The following is a 13,258-nucleotide window of genomic DNA, read 5'->3' as shown; positions in this document are numbered from 1 at the left end:
TTACCTCCATTTGTGATGTTCATGAGATCATCAGCACATGTGAGAAGACAGAAGGCAAACATAGTCCTGATCACTGGACGTCTCAAGCATGGTTTCCAGTTCTTCTGAAACTTTCCTGGGATTCTCCAATGCTTCTACCCCACACTCTAGATCTCCTTCTGGATCCTCTGGACAATTGTCACCCTTTGTTCACCCAGAGATGCATGCCCCTCATGGCTTGGCAGATTACCGGCAACGCTGGTGAGTCCAAGACTTTCACAGTGGGTTGACAGAATGATGCCTGCAGCCTGGGCAGAGGGAACCAAAAAGCGGTACAGGTCTACGTGATCCAGATGGGTTTATTGGTGTGTTCAAAACGATAAAGATACCATGGGATGCGAAGTGGTCCCCATCAATTTTTGGCCGTCTCTAGCATCCCAAGCATTTGTCTATCAGATAAATAACACATATAGATCGGACATCTATGTGGGCTACGTCCCCATGCAGGGCTCTATGATGGGTGAACATCCTTTGGTGTATAAACTGAGGAGATACGCTTAGCACTGCCCCCGGAAGCCATATATTCATCCTTATGGGACATTAATAGTCTCAAACCTTTTTCGCTTATGGCACAAGAACAAATACTTATCCCGCAAGGCGTTCTCAGTGAAACTTGCCATGCTGCTGTATCTGGTGTCTTGTCGAAAGGTGTCAGATATCCAAGCATTAGACATCACAGGTCAGATTTTTACTCCCCGAAGGGGTTACCTTTCATTTCTCTAGACCCTCAAAGTAAAATTAGCAGGTGATGTCATATCCAGCTTTTGATAAACCCCCAAATTGGGTGTGGTACGTTGTTTAAAGGAATATGAGAACATGACGGAGGAGGTCAGTCTGCCCGTAGAACACCAGCTGTTAATCTCTCCTAGGAAACCTTTCAAAGATGTCACCTCTCCCACCATAGCTCAATGGATCCACTGGTTCATGCAAAAAGCGGGCATTGATGTCGCATAGTTTGGAGTCCATTTTGTCATAAATCTGATTGCCTCTAAAGCTTACTGTTTAGGGGCTTGTCTACGGGATACCATTAATGCGGCAGACTAGTCTTAGGACTCCAGGTTTAAGCGGTTTTATTTCAAAATGGTTCTGGACATGGCATCTTTGCTGGTGTATAAGTTTTGAATGGACATAATCCCCGCCTCTGGTCCTGACAAAGAATGAAAAAGTTCCTAGTATACATGAAAGAAAGTTTCAATTCTATTAAGGACACGGATCCGAGGATTATTCCAACCCAAGTGGATACATTGGTTTAGTTTACTTTTTCTTAGTTCTTGCATATTTAGCTATACAGATGTTGTCAGGTCGAAGTATCTGTTTTCTGTCAGAGTAATATGGATGGGGTTTCAGTGTTTGGTTAACAATATCTAATCTGTTTTCTTTCCTCCGAGAATGTAAGTCTTGTAAATATGCTAAGTTATACTCTTATATGTACGTGTGTGACCTGAGTTCTGAAGTACAAGTTCATGGCTCTTGTGTCTGGCTTATTTCAGTTTCTGACAGTAATAAAAGAAAGTGATGAAAAGAGAGGGGAAGCGCTCCTGTCTCATTCAAGAAAGAGGAAGCAACTCCGAGGATGTCCGCTTATATGGAAGAAACTGACAGCTGATTGTTTGAACTGTTGTAGTCCTTTCCCTTTGCCGGATAGGAAAGTTAGTTTTTTTTTTACAGTTTTGTTGAAGTCAGCTGGAATTAATTAAAGAAAGAAAGCTAAGCATAATCCTCGCCTCCGTGTCCTTAATAATATTGAAACTTTCCTTCATGTTTACTAGGAAATTTGTCATTTCACATCCGATGTTGACATTTCAACTGGACTTTACATGCTAATGGTGAAATGTACTAATTACTTATTCATTTGGTGAATCTGTATCTTAGCTATAATTCCATAGTGATGCAACTCCAAATGTGTTTTCTATAACCTTAAAACAACTGCACAATAGAGAAGGCTTAATGCCATTTTAAGAGAGTAATGTTTTTTCATATTGTTTTCTTTTGCATGACCAGAAAGTGCAAATTCAGGAACGAGCAGCCTACGAAGTGAAAGTGGCAATCAAGCCATACTATCAGAGTAAAGACATTACAAAAGACGAATATAAGGAGATTGTACGGAAAGCAGTTGATAAGGTATATGTATATTCAGTATTTTTATTTTATTTATCTCTGCAGTGTTATGCTTTGCAGAAGATCTGTACCAAATAGTTCTATTAAACTTGATCATAGCAACTAAAGTAGAACTGAGCTCTAAAATGTCAGTAAGAGTACAAGTGAAAACAATTTTGTTTGTGTCTCAGAACTACTACTGCCCTGTTAAATACTGTTATTTAGTTTGTAAATCACTGATGTTCCCGCAAAACGTTTCTTCACAGGGCATTAGGATTAGAAGTCCCTTTTGTTCCCTAATTTTGATTTCATCCTCTTGGCTGCCCTTTTCTTGTGGAAGGAAACTTGTATCAACATTTCCCTGAAGATAATCTAACGTGTATTTATGTTGCTCCCCAGCAGTGGGTTTGCCTCTGCCGGTAAAGGGATGACACTCTAAATGGCTCACATCCTTATTAAAAGCAGGAGTTGATTAGAGCGGCACAACTGGTGAAGTGTCAACCTCGCCAGCATAGAATCGTTCATAGTATCAAATGCTTCACTCCATCATCAAACTGAAAACCCCTGTTGTTTTAACTTCGATATGCTTAGAGTGAGACACCAACAAGTACGTTGTTGATGGGGATTATCTCACAATATATCACAAAGGGACAAATGAGCAGACTGTGATTTATAATGCCACTAGGCAAAACAGTAGTGAGTCTTTGGTAGCAAATTAAGCTAATTTGTAACTGCCTAATTTTCTGCCAGTGTTGTGAATGTGCTTATTGTATGTGAACATTTTAGGACAGAACTGTGAAACTATTTACCCCTGACATTTTTTGTCTCTCTTGGAAATCTTAGACCATGCTCAGCTTTAGCTATAGCTTGCATGGAGTTGTTTCGAGATTTGTTTCACTCTGGTCCAGATTACACACTTTGCCTCACCATGGCATTCACTTGTTTAAAAGATAATAAAATGATCCCTTTTCTAGGCCTGGTCCACTAATGGCCAAGGAAACGTCTTTGCTGAAGATCCTCACTTGCAATGCTTGTATTGCCTGTACCCCATGAACAAGGAAGTACATTGTGACATTTGCAAAATATGATCTTCAAATACCCTTTGTGACAGATTGGCTTTATTTCTTGAGGAAAATTAGGTTTACACCTCTCTTAAAAATGCCTTCATTACATGGGAAATTACCTTCCAGGCCCTTCATGAAGAAGGCATCTGGACTTGTCAGAGCTGGAGTTTTCAAAAGAAGTGCACATTAGTGTTGGATTCAACACCATTTTTGCCATCATGAAATGAAAGAACATTCTTCAGACAAAGTGGCTTAAACTGCTGTCTTGTCAGAACTGCAAGCATCTTTCCCATCAAAATCATTGTAAAGGCATTCATTTGTCTATTTCCAAGGTACAGAAACCATCCCAAGATGCATCAGCTGCCTTGGTATTTGCACTGGTGGATGTGCACCTGTCTGCTTAGCCTCCACCTGTAGCCAGAGTTTCATTGTCACCACTTGCCCAGCCTACCATTACGCCAGCAGTCTCCCCATTCACAACCAACCAATAGATGTCACCTCTATTGGTAACTAAAGAGACAACTGGTATTGACATTTTTGATAATTAGCAAATGGAGGATTTGTTGAATTTCTCAAAGCATGCTGCTACTACTTAACTGTGGGGTTAATTGATTCTGAGTGGACCCTTTTGAAAGGCATTCAAGCCAGGGATAAGTGGCAAGATTTGCATATCACTGTGTAAGTAGTGGAGACTTTGTTCACCACTGAAAACTATCTTCTGCATTTTGGTCAAAGGTACATATACACAATTGAGCTCGTAAGCCCGGAGTTGGTGTTGGTGTACAAGGATACCTGGACTGAGGACTGCGAGGCCCAGCAGCCCTCCACCTTCCCGCTGCCTGCCTCTTCCTCGCAACCCCGCCCCTGGTGACTACTTCAATCCTCGCGGCCCCCGCTTCGCGGGAGCCGCTCGTAAGCCCGGAGTTGGTGTTGGTGTACAAGGATACCTGGACTGAGGACTGCGAGGCCCAGCAGCCCTCCACCTTGTCGCTGCCTGCCTCTTCCTCGCAACCCCGCCCCTGGTGACTACTTCAATCCTCGCGGGTGCCGCTCGTAAGCCCGGAGTTTGTGTTGGTGTACAAGGATACCTGGACTGAGGACTGCGAGGCCTAGCAGCCCTCCACCTTCCCGCTGCCTGCCTCTTCCTCGAAACCCTGCCCCCTGCGCACCCTCATACTTCCGCCCACGCATTTCCGCAGTGCGGAACGCAGCGTGGGCGAAGCCCGGGACAAGGGCGGGCCCGTCTGTGCCCGTCAGAGACCGACAGAGGCCGGGACGGGGCACCCCCCTTGAGTCCCTATTTGAGCTGCGTATTATGGGGTAAGAGCAAAAGTTGCCGGTGAGTTGCTTTAACTCTTGAGTCGCTGTGTCTAGCCGCTAACGTGATTTATTACCGGCACGGTGGTGTGCATTTAACCTACCCATATACCATTCAATGGCCTCCGCTGGTGTGAAGAAGGGTCGTAAGTCCCTTAGTGGGGGAGGAGTAGTTGGGACTCTGGACAGTTTCATCACAAGAGCTGCGTCTGTCGTACAGAAAGAAATTGAACTCACCGAGAAAAGACTCTCTCTTGATCTTGAGCCTAACAAACGTTCCTCATTGGGTAGTATCGCTTTTGTAAAGTCACCAGTAGCTATAAACTTGTCTGCTCCAGCTCCCGTTATTAGCGTACCACTGCTGAGTGAACATGAAAATGTAGCTGTAACGGCAACAAGTAATGTTTGGTCTGTGTCCGAACAAAGCGCCTCCCATGGTTCTGACGCTCGTATATCTACGACCAATGAAGGAACAACTAGATCTGGCCAACATCTACGTTCCGATGCTACTTCTGCCAAGCCGTTAGAAAAGGTGGCGAAACGCAAGCGGGGTGACACAGTGCTGCCTAACAAAAGACCAAAAACCCAGAAACGGCAAAACACGGGTACTCTCGAGCCTGTGCTTAACGCTGACTCGCCGGCTGGAGGTTCTGAGGTCTTGAAAGGTTCTGCACCAAACAACGACTACTGGCTAAGAATGGAACAGTTATTAACTGCGACCTGTCGCCCTATTTGCAATAGACTTGATTCTCTGGAAAACAGACTCTTAAATCTGGAATCAATGCTGTCTCTATTGTCTAGGGCCATGGGGTCAGAGGATAGAGGGGGAACTAAAGAAAATGCTGCTGAGACTGCTTATTCCGCTCTTAATTCATCTAATGCAGTGGCAGATACAATAGAACATCCCATTCCGTCGAGCCAAGTTCCGGCTCTGGCTAATGAGTTCCATATTGCCCCGTGTGTTCTTCCCCCACCATCTGTCGCAGGGAATCTAAGGAGCGGGTTGCCCCTTGCTACTAGCATCCCGCTAAATGAGCCAAGTGGCACTGATCATACCCCACGCATCCAGTCAGGGCCCTCCCCCGACTCGAATTTACCCTGCTTGAACCTTCCTCCTGAATCTGCCCCGTATGCGGTGGTCCTTGCCGGTGTCCCCTCCCTGAGCCATGGATCAAGGGAGTCCTTCTTTGATTTAAAGAACAAATGCATGCACTGGCTAAATTGTAACAAACCGCTCCCGAACCAGTGTACAAGCGAGTTATTATTCGTAAGGAGGATAAATTGGGTAGGCAGCAGACCAAAGGATATCCCGGGCGATTGCGTAGTAATAAACTTCAGGAATCCAAACACTGCTAGGTATATCTGCACATTTCAGTCAGGTCCCTATTTTAGCTCCCACACAGCAATCAGAGCCCTTCCACTCACCTATTTCTACCCGGGACCCCAGAACTGTGGTATTGATGCCTCTTACAGGGGGAGGGTAGACAGAAGGAGAATTGGTAGGGTTGGACTACCCCCCCCTTGCTTCACTAATGGAATTCAGATCTTTGACCGACCCGGCCCACCTTCGCTAGAAGCTTTCCAGCACACTAACAGATTTAGTACCCTCGATCAGGTGGACTGACGTCCAAACTGTAGTGCTCTGAAGCTCAATTCAGTCTCGGGGGGGCGGATAGAATTGGTAGACTTGTTAAATGGGATTGGGCAGGAAACCCCGAGTAGGTTAACTAACTTACCACTAAACACAAGTCCCGTTGCTGACCAGCCTCCCAAAACAACCAAATTAAGGTCGAGTTTCTGCTTGCTCTCTTGGAATGTGGCAGGTCTCAAGAACAAATTGATGTGCGAAGACTGGGGCTCTTTTATAGACAATTTTGATATCTGCCTAATGCAAGAGACATGGGCCTTAGAAAATTTTCAAAGAGCAGGCTTCGCATCTTTTAGCACACTAGCAGTAACTGGTGGTAAGGGCAGACCCTCCGGAGGCCTCACCACCTGGGTGGGTCTCCACCTGGGCGCTTCGGCAAGACAACTCAACACCAACCTTGATGACATTCTATGTGTGCTGCTTGAGCTGCCTAAGAACACCTATTTGGCTATTCTAAACGTTTACTCTAGACCTTCCCGGGGTGGTCGGGAATCCACGGTTATAGAGCAGCTAAACAAATTTATCCTGTCTTTGGATCCCGGATACTCTATAATTGTGGGCGGCGATTTTAACTGCCAATATGAACCACTCAGTGTGTCGGTCCTAGATGATCCATCTGCCGAAAACGAACACCGGAACATCCCCGATCCGATGCTCCCCATGGTCAAAGCCTGGACCCCTTTGGTTCTTCAGATCTCGGCTCTTACTCTCTCATTATCTTTGAGGGCATGTAATGGGAGATTTGACTCTGATAGACCTGGTCGAGCCACCTTTAATAGAATCGGACAAACCTCTATACTCGATTACATTCTCATTCAAACACGATCATGGGACATGGTGCTCGATTTTAATGTGATTGAACGCGTTGACAGCGATCACAATGCTTTGGTTGCCACATTCAAACCAGGTAGCTGGGGCATCAGTAGCACTAGTCAAAACACCATATCACCTACATTTGCGCAACCTTTAATCTTGCGCAACAATGGACGAAGGGTTAGATGGCCCCGTATTGTTGCAAGTACAAACAAAATGGCAGAGATCTATCGCCTCGCCCTACCCCATCTTCTTGAAATGTCTGAGGTTGGTTCAAATCGAATTAACACAGAAAAGGTGATTGGACCCACAGGTATTCACCTACAGCTAGTGGAAAAACTCTCGAAGGTGTTTTGTTCGCAGGGGAATGCGAGGCCCCATCTGCCCAAAAGGCATCTGTGGTATTCTGCCGAGTGCAGGAAATCAAAGAGCGATTTGCTCTTTGCAATCAAAGCCTTGGACAAAGGCAGAATAAAATCTTTGAGGGCAAGGCATAAACAAACTTTAGAAAGGGCTAGAAAGGCATGGGAGGCCGAGACATGGGAGGAGCTGAGGTCAACCTTGCAGGCCAAAGACTTTAAGGGTTTTTGGACCATTGTTAGTACGGGTAGGAAAGCACCTGGTACCACCTCATTCCCAAATATATCCGCAGCGGTATGGGAAGTTCATTATGGGGGCCTCTATTCCGACCCAAATGACAATATACTACCTATATCCACTTCCCCTACTAGACTTGCTTCTCAAGCAGAAGCCATTTTGGTAATAACACCAAAGGAGGTGGAATCGGCCATACGCTTGCTGATACCCAACAAAGCGCCGGGATTGGACAAAATCCCTGGCGACCTCTATCGCTCGGAACCAAAGATCTGGGTCCCGTACCTTTGTGCTCTATTCAACTCTATATTGATGGGTGCGGAACTTACAGAGTCTTGGATTGGTGCAGAAATCGTTCCGATATTCAAGAAAGGCTGTCCTTTACAACCTTCAAATTATAGGCCTATCAGCTTAATTGACATCACACAAAAGCTGTTCGGCCGTATAATTCTGGACAGATTACAGTCCTGGGAGTCGGAAAACAACATCCTAAGCCTTTTGCAAGCGGGTTTCAGAGAGGGCATTTCCACTGTTGACCAGATCTTTCGACTTCAGATCATTCACTGGAAGACCATGTATCTAGAGGGTGGCAGCCTCTACCTCATTTTTGTTGATTTGAGGTCGGCATTTGACCTGGTACCGCGAGAAACTGTGGAAGGTGCTTCAGGCTCTAAATGTCCCTTTGTATCTTCTGGATATTGTGAGCAGACTCCACAGGAAAAATTTCGCCCAGGTCAGATGTGGAAAACATGGCGACCTGTCCTCCCGCTTCCCCGTAAACCGTGGAGTCCGACAAGGATGCGTGTTGGCACCCACGCTATTCTGTCTATACATTAACGGGCTCATTAAACACCTGGAGGGTATCAGGGATACAGATGCGCCAAGACTCGCCACGGGCCTGGTTCCAGCGTTGATGTTCGCTGACGATACTCTGTTGTCCCGAACGTCAACTGGCATCCAGCGCATCTTCGATGGCTTTGTGGATTTCTGCGCTGAAAGGGGCTTAGAGATCAATTTAGCTAAAACTAAATTTATGATCCTCAACCCCCCCCAAGCATACACGGCCTAACCCAGTTCTGAACGGCATATACCTTGAGCGGGTGACAACGTTCAGTTATCTGGGGATTATCCTGCAAGAAAACTTTGGATGGGGGGGGACAAATTGCCAACTCTGTGTTGAAACTTGCCCAAACCACTGGTGGAATCTCACAAGTATTCAGAGGCTCGGTCTCCAAACCAGCGGGACCAGCGATTGAAATCTATAGGACCCAAGTGAGAGCTGCGTCCATCTATGGAGCAGAATTGTGGGGTCATTCAAGAACAAATAGTCTAAGTAGGACTGAAAATTCTTTCGTGAGGAGTTTGTTGGGCTTACCGTCTAGCTCCCCGTTGATCCCTATCAGGCTGGATCTCGGCCTGATACCTATGGACCAAGTGGTAATGCTGCGCCCACTAGTATATTGGAAGAGACTTTGGTCTAATGCAGAGCTGGGTACTTATCGAGAGGAATTTATTGGGGTTTGGCCCCTATTAAAGCAAAAGAACATTCCCTGGTTGAGTTTTGTTAAGGATGCCTGCATTAAGATTGGTCTACCTGAACTATGGACTTCCCCAGAGACTTCGTGCCCGGCCCTACCAAAAGCAAAATTGGTCGAACAGGCCAGAAACCATCATCTCATGTGTTTACATGAACGTGCTGAGTCCGGGAGGTTGACGACCGAGTTCCTACAAATTAAAGACAATTATAGGAGAGAGGAATTCCTAGATCTGGTCAGTCCCCCGGTTGCTAGGAAGCTTTACTGCCAACTGAGATTGGGATGCTTGCCACTTAGATCGTTTACCTCCAGGTGGGCCTTAAATAATAGCACCGCCTGTCCGGCTTGTGGCTCTAGTCTGGAGGACGAAAAACACGTTTTCTTTTTTTGTCCTATCTATCATATTCAAAGAAAACGTTGGGTTAAGCCCATCTGCATAAATCTTGGTTTTAGAGAGTGTGAGCACGCAATGAGAGTCCTGAAATATGATACCCAACCCCCAATAGTATTTGCAGTTTCCCGGTTTTTAAATGCTATGTGGCTAAAACGCAGGAATTTTTTATAGTCCTACATTGAGTTCTGATCTCTTTGAATGTTACGCAATATTTTATAACTGTGATTTAATTTGCCTATTTTATTTGTGTATTGTGATAACTTATGCTGCTTTTATGGCCTTTGAGCCGAAATAAAGATTAACAATGGCAATGGCATATCATTGTGTAAGTAGTGGAGACTTTGTTCACCACTGAAAACTATCTTCTGCATTTTGGTCAAAGGTACATATACACCATTGAGCTCAAGCTATTGAATAAAACTTAGGCAAATACACTATTGCTAAAGCAGAAGCAAGACACCACTGATGCTGCTCGGTTCTCATGGATAATGCCCCCATGCTGAGTTTGTGAACTCTTGCTGTACTTGTTCAGCAAACAAGGGGAGTATACCACCATCAGGTATGTAGCTGGAATCTGGGAACCAATCACTGAGGTGTGGACAGGAGCTAAAAGTGCTTGCTAAATATTTTCTCTCTGCACAGCAGCTAAATTAATTTTCTGGTGACTCTATCTCACTCTTAAGAGCTGCACTAGTCGAGTTTTCCAGACTGTACAAAGCCCTACATAAACCTTAGACTTCACTTGGCTAAATGTGAAATTGCCATAAAGTGGAAGATATAGAGGTGGTGTGGATTGTGGAACAAAAACATGGCATGTGGAGGCATGCTGATGGAGGCATCCATTTGCCTGTCCAGATCTTGCCCCTTGGAAGCATGTGTAAGTCTTGTGCACCACAATGCTTCATATTCTATTGAAAACCTGCACTATGAATGTTGATCAGAACATTTTCCTATAGTGAAAAGTGAGCGTTTTCCAGAAGGCTATAAGAAATTATTGGCCTGGGTATGATGCACGTTCATGGCTTGATCAAGCTAGAAGGGGCTTAAAAATCCAGATGCAAAACTGAAATGTAGTTATGTTGGTTGGTGCACCACACAAGCTAGTTTGGAGAAATCTTTTTACAGAACAATGTATAGACCTAGTCAAGTTGTTGAATCTGAGTAATATTTTCTTTATTAAATTGTTTCTCTGTTGTGAGCTTGGAGTTAAATTGATTACTTGATTCTTGAAGTTGCTTTTAATTGCGTATATCCAGAGGTAGACCTCCGATATTGAGTAATCCTATAGGTCATACTTGTTTTTTTGTCAGTACATCTTTCTGAAATACCGGACTCCCCGTGCCCAGTCCAGAGCCACAAGAATGACTTGGGCCCAGTCGCTCCTGATCTTCTTGATCACTCTGGACAGGAGTGGTATTGGCGGAAAAGCGTATAGTTATGTTATGTTATGTTATACGACATTTATATAGCGCACGGCTACTCCGACAGAGTGTCCCGGCGCTTTTCACTTGCAGCACATCGAGAGCGAGTGTGCGCTGCAAGCGCTCGATGGCCAATGAAGGTATAGGAGGCCTGAGCTCCATTCAAGATAAAAAGCATCTTCAAGCGATAGCTGCTTTGGAAACTCCAGCGCACAAAACTGCTGACATTGCTTGTTCTAAGGATAGGGGCTGAAACATCGGTACAATAGCCTGAATATCCTGGACTCGCCATTCAGGAACATAGGCCCGAAACGGCCCTGTGTCCAGAACAGCTTCGATGAAAGTGAACGTCTGAGAGGGGGTCAGGTGTTATTTCAGCACATTGATAGTGAACCCCATTGAATGCAGGCGGTTCGCCATAGTCTGGAGGTGGGAGACGACAGCCTGGTGCAAGCTCGCCTTCAGCAGCCAGTCATCGAGATAGGGGAAGACTGGCACCGCTGATCTGTTCAGATGAACTGCGACCACTGCCATCAAAGTGGTGAACACCCAAGGGGAGCTGGTAAGGCCAAAGGGGAGCACAGTGAACTTAAAGTGCTCATGGTCTACCATAAACCGCAAGTAGTGCCGATGAGCAGGCAGGACGGAAATGTGAAAATAGGCGTCCTGCAAGTCCAACACGTTCCAGTCACCTGGGTCCAGGCCAGATTTGACCCGAATTAGAGTGAGCATCTTGAACTTTGCTTTTTGAGGAAGTAGTTGAGTGCTCGCAGATCTAGGGTAAGGCGCAGGCTCTTTTCCTCCTTCGGGACCAGAAAGTGGCTGGAATACCCACAGCCTATTTCTGGCACCAGAACCTTCTCTATGGCTCCCTTGGCCAAGAGAGTTGTGACTGTCTCCTGAAGCAAAGTCAGGTGATCCTCCGTCAGACGGTCATATGTTAGAGGCATGAAGGGAGGAGTAATTTCGAAGGGGAGGAAGTAGCCCCTTCTGACTATCTGGAGGACACACCTGTCCGAAGTAATGTTCTGTCAGAGGTGAAGGCTGATCCTGCCACCAACTGGCTGCCCATGATCTTGAAGGGCCGGACTAGGAAGGTTTGGAGGCTGAGGTTGTGGGCGGGGGGCGGACTGACCCGTGACCCAAGGGGTTGGAATGACCGTAGGCCACATTGCACAGAGGTTGTTGAACTTGAATGGTCTGGTGGCTGGGCTATGTCTGGTACTGCTGAAATGCCCTTCCGTAGCCATGAGGGACGAAAGGCAGACTGGGGATGAGTGGCCCCTGAGCGGCCCTAGGACCTGGCCGCAGCCCGTAAGTCCTTAAAGTGCTCCGGCGCAATGTCTGCTTTGTCTCCGAAGAGATGGGTGCCATCAAAGGTCATGTCTATGAGAGAGACCTGGAAATCCTATGAAAAGCCGGAAGTTCTCAACCAGTCATGGCGTCAAACAGCCATCAAGGAAATTGCTCTGCCCAGCAAGCGTGTCAAGACCACAACGAATGGCAAACTTTGCTGCCTCTCTCCCATCTGATACTGCTTGGGTGAGGATGGTCCGAGCCTGCTCCCGGACCTGTGGCAACACTTGTGCAACCGTTTCCCAATAAGCATGCGGTTTTCACCGACCGCAATGCAAGGCTTGCAGAAGAAAAGGATATCTTACCCTAACTATCCAGCCTCTTGGATTCCCTATCCGGGGGGTGTGAGGGAATGAGTCTTGAGAGGTAGAGGTTCGGACCACCAAACTCTCAGGGGTAGGGTGGTTGGTGAAGAAATTTGGGTCACCTGGTGCAGGGTGATCGCGGCGGGCTATTGTCCTATTCACAGGAGTCCCTGTGCTGGGCTTGGAACAGGTTCCCTGTAGGACATCAGTTAAGGTCTTGTTGAAAGGTAGCAAGGGTTCTGAGGATGACTCCAGGCTGCAGGACCTCCGTTAAGATGTTTGTCTTGACTGCCACAGAAGGAAGCTGAATGCCCAGGACCTCAGCTGCCCTTCACACCACCATAGCGTATGATGCTTCCTCCTTCTTAGCCACGGTAGGGGGAAAAAGCAGACCAGAATCTTGAGAGGTATCTAGTCCGCTCTCCTCACCCAGTTCCTCATACCAGTCCATTTCTTGATAAGGCTGGTTTTTTAAGGGGTCCAACGACCCCTCCCAATTTTCCTCCATTCCTAGCCCTTCAGAATATTTCTGAGAAAGCGACCTAGAACCTAGGTATTCTGTGGGCGTCTGCTCTGGGTTGTTTGGGATAACAATTTGGCTGACAGTGTTGGGAGTCTCGCATCGGGACCGGCGCTGGAAAAAGGTCACAATGGTACGAACGGCGTTGGTCCGGA

General features: G+C 46.3%; 1 protein-coding gene across 2 annotated transcripts in view; it reads left to right on the top strand.

Moving 5' to 3' along the window:
* Nucleotides 1–13,258, top strand: part of SCAF11 (SR-related CTD associated factor 11) — a 968,921-nt gene that overhangs the window by 925,844 nt on the left and 29,819 nt on the right. For both annotated transcript variants that reach the window (XM_085653364.1, XM_085653363.1), the window contains one exon: nucleotides 2,041–2,160. In XM_085653364.1, the coding sequence (XP_085509490.1) occupies nucleotides 2,041–2,160 (120 nt within the window). The remainder of the gene's footprint in view (nucleotides 1–2,040; nucleotides 2,161–13,258) is intronic.

The sequence above is a fragment of the Triturus cristatus genome, chromosome 4_1, assembly GCF_964204655.1.
Source record: "Triturus cristatus chromosome 4_1, aTriCri1.1, whole genome shotgun sequence".
NCBI classification, from domain to species: Eukaryota; Metazoa; Chordata; class Amphibia; order Caudata; family Salamandridae; genus Triturus; species Triturus cristatus.
The sequence above is the reverse complement of the archived record's forward strand: the minus strand, read 5'-3'. Positions and strand labels throughout refer to the sequence as shown.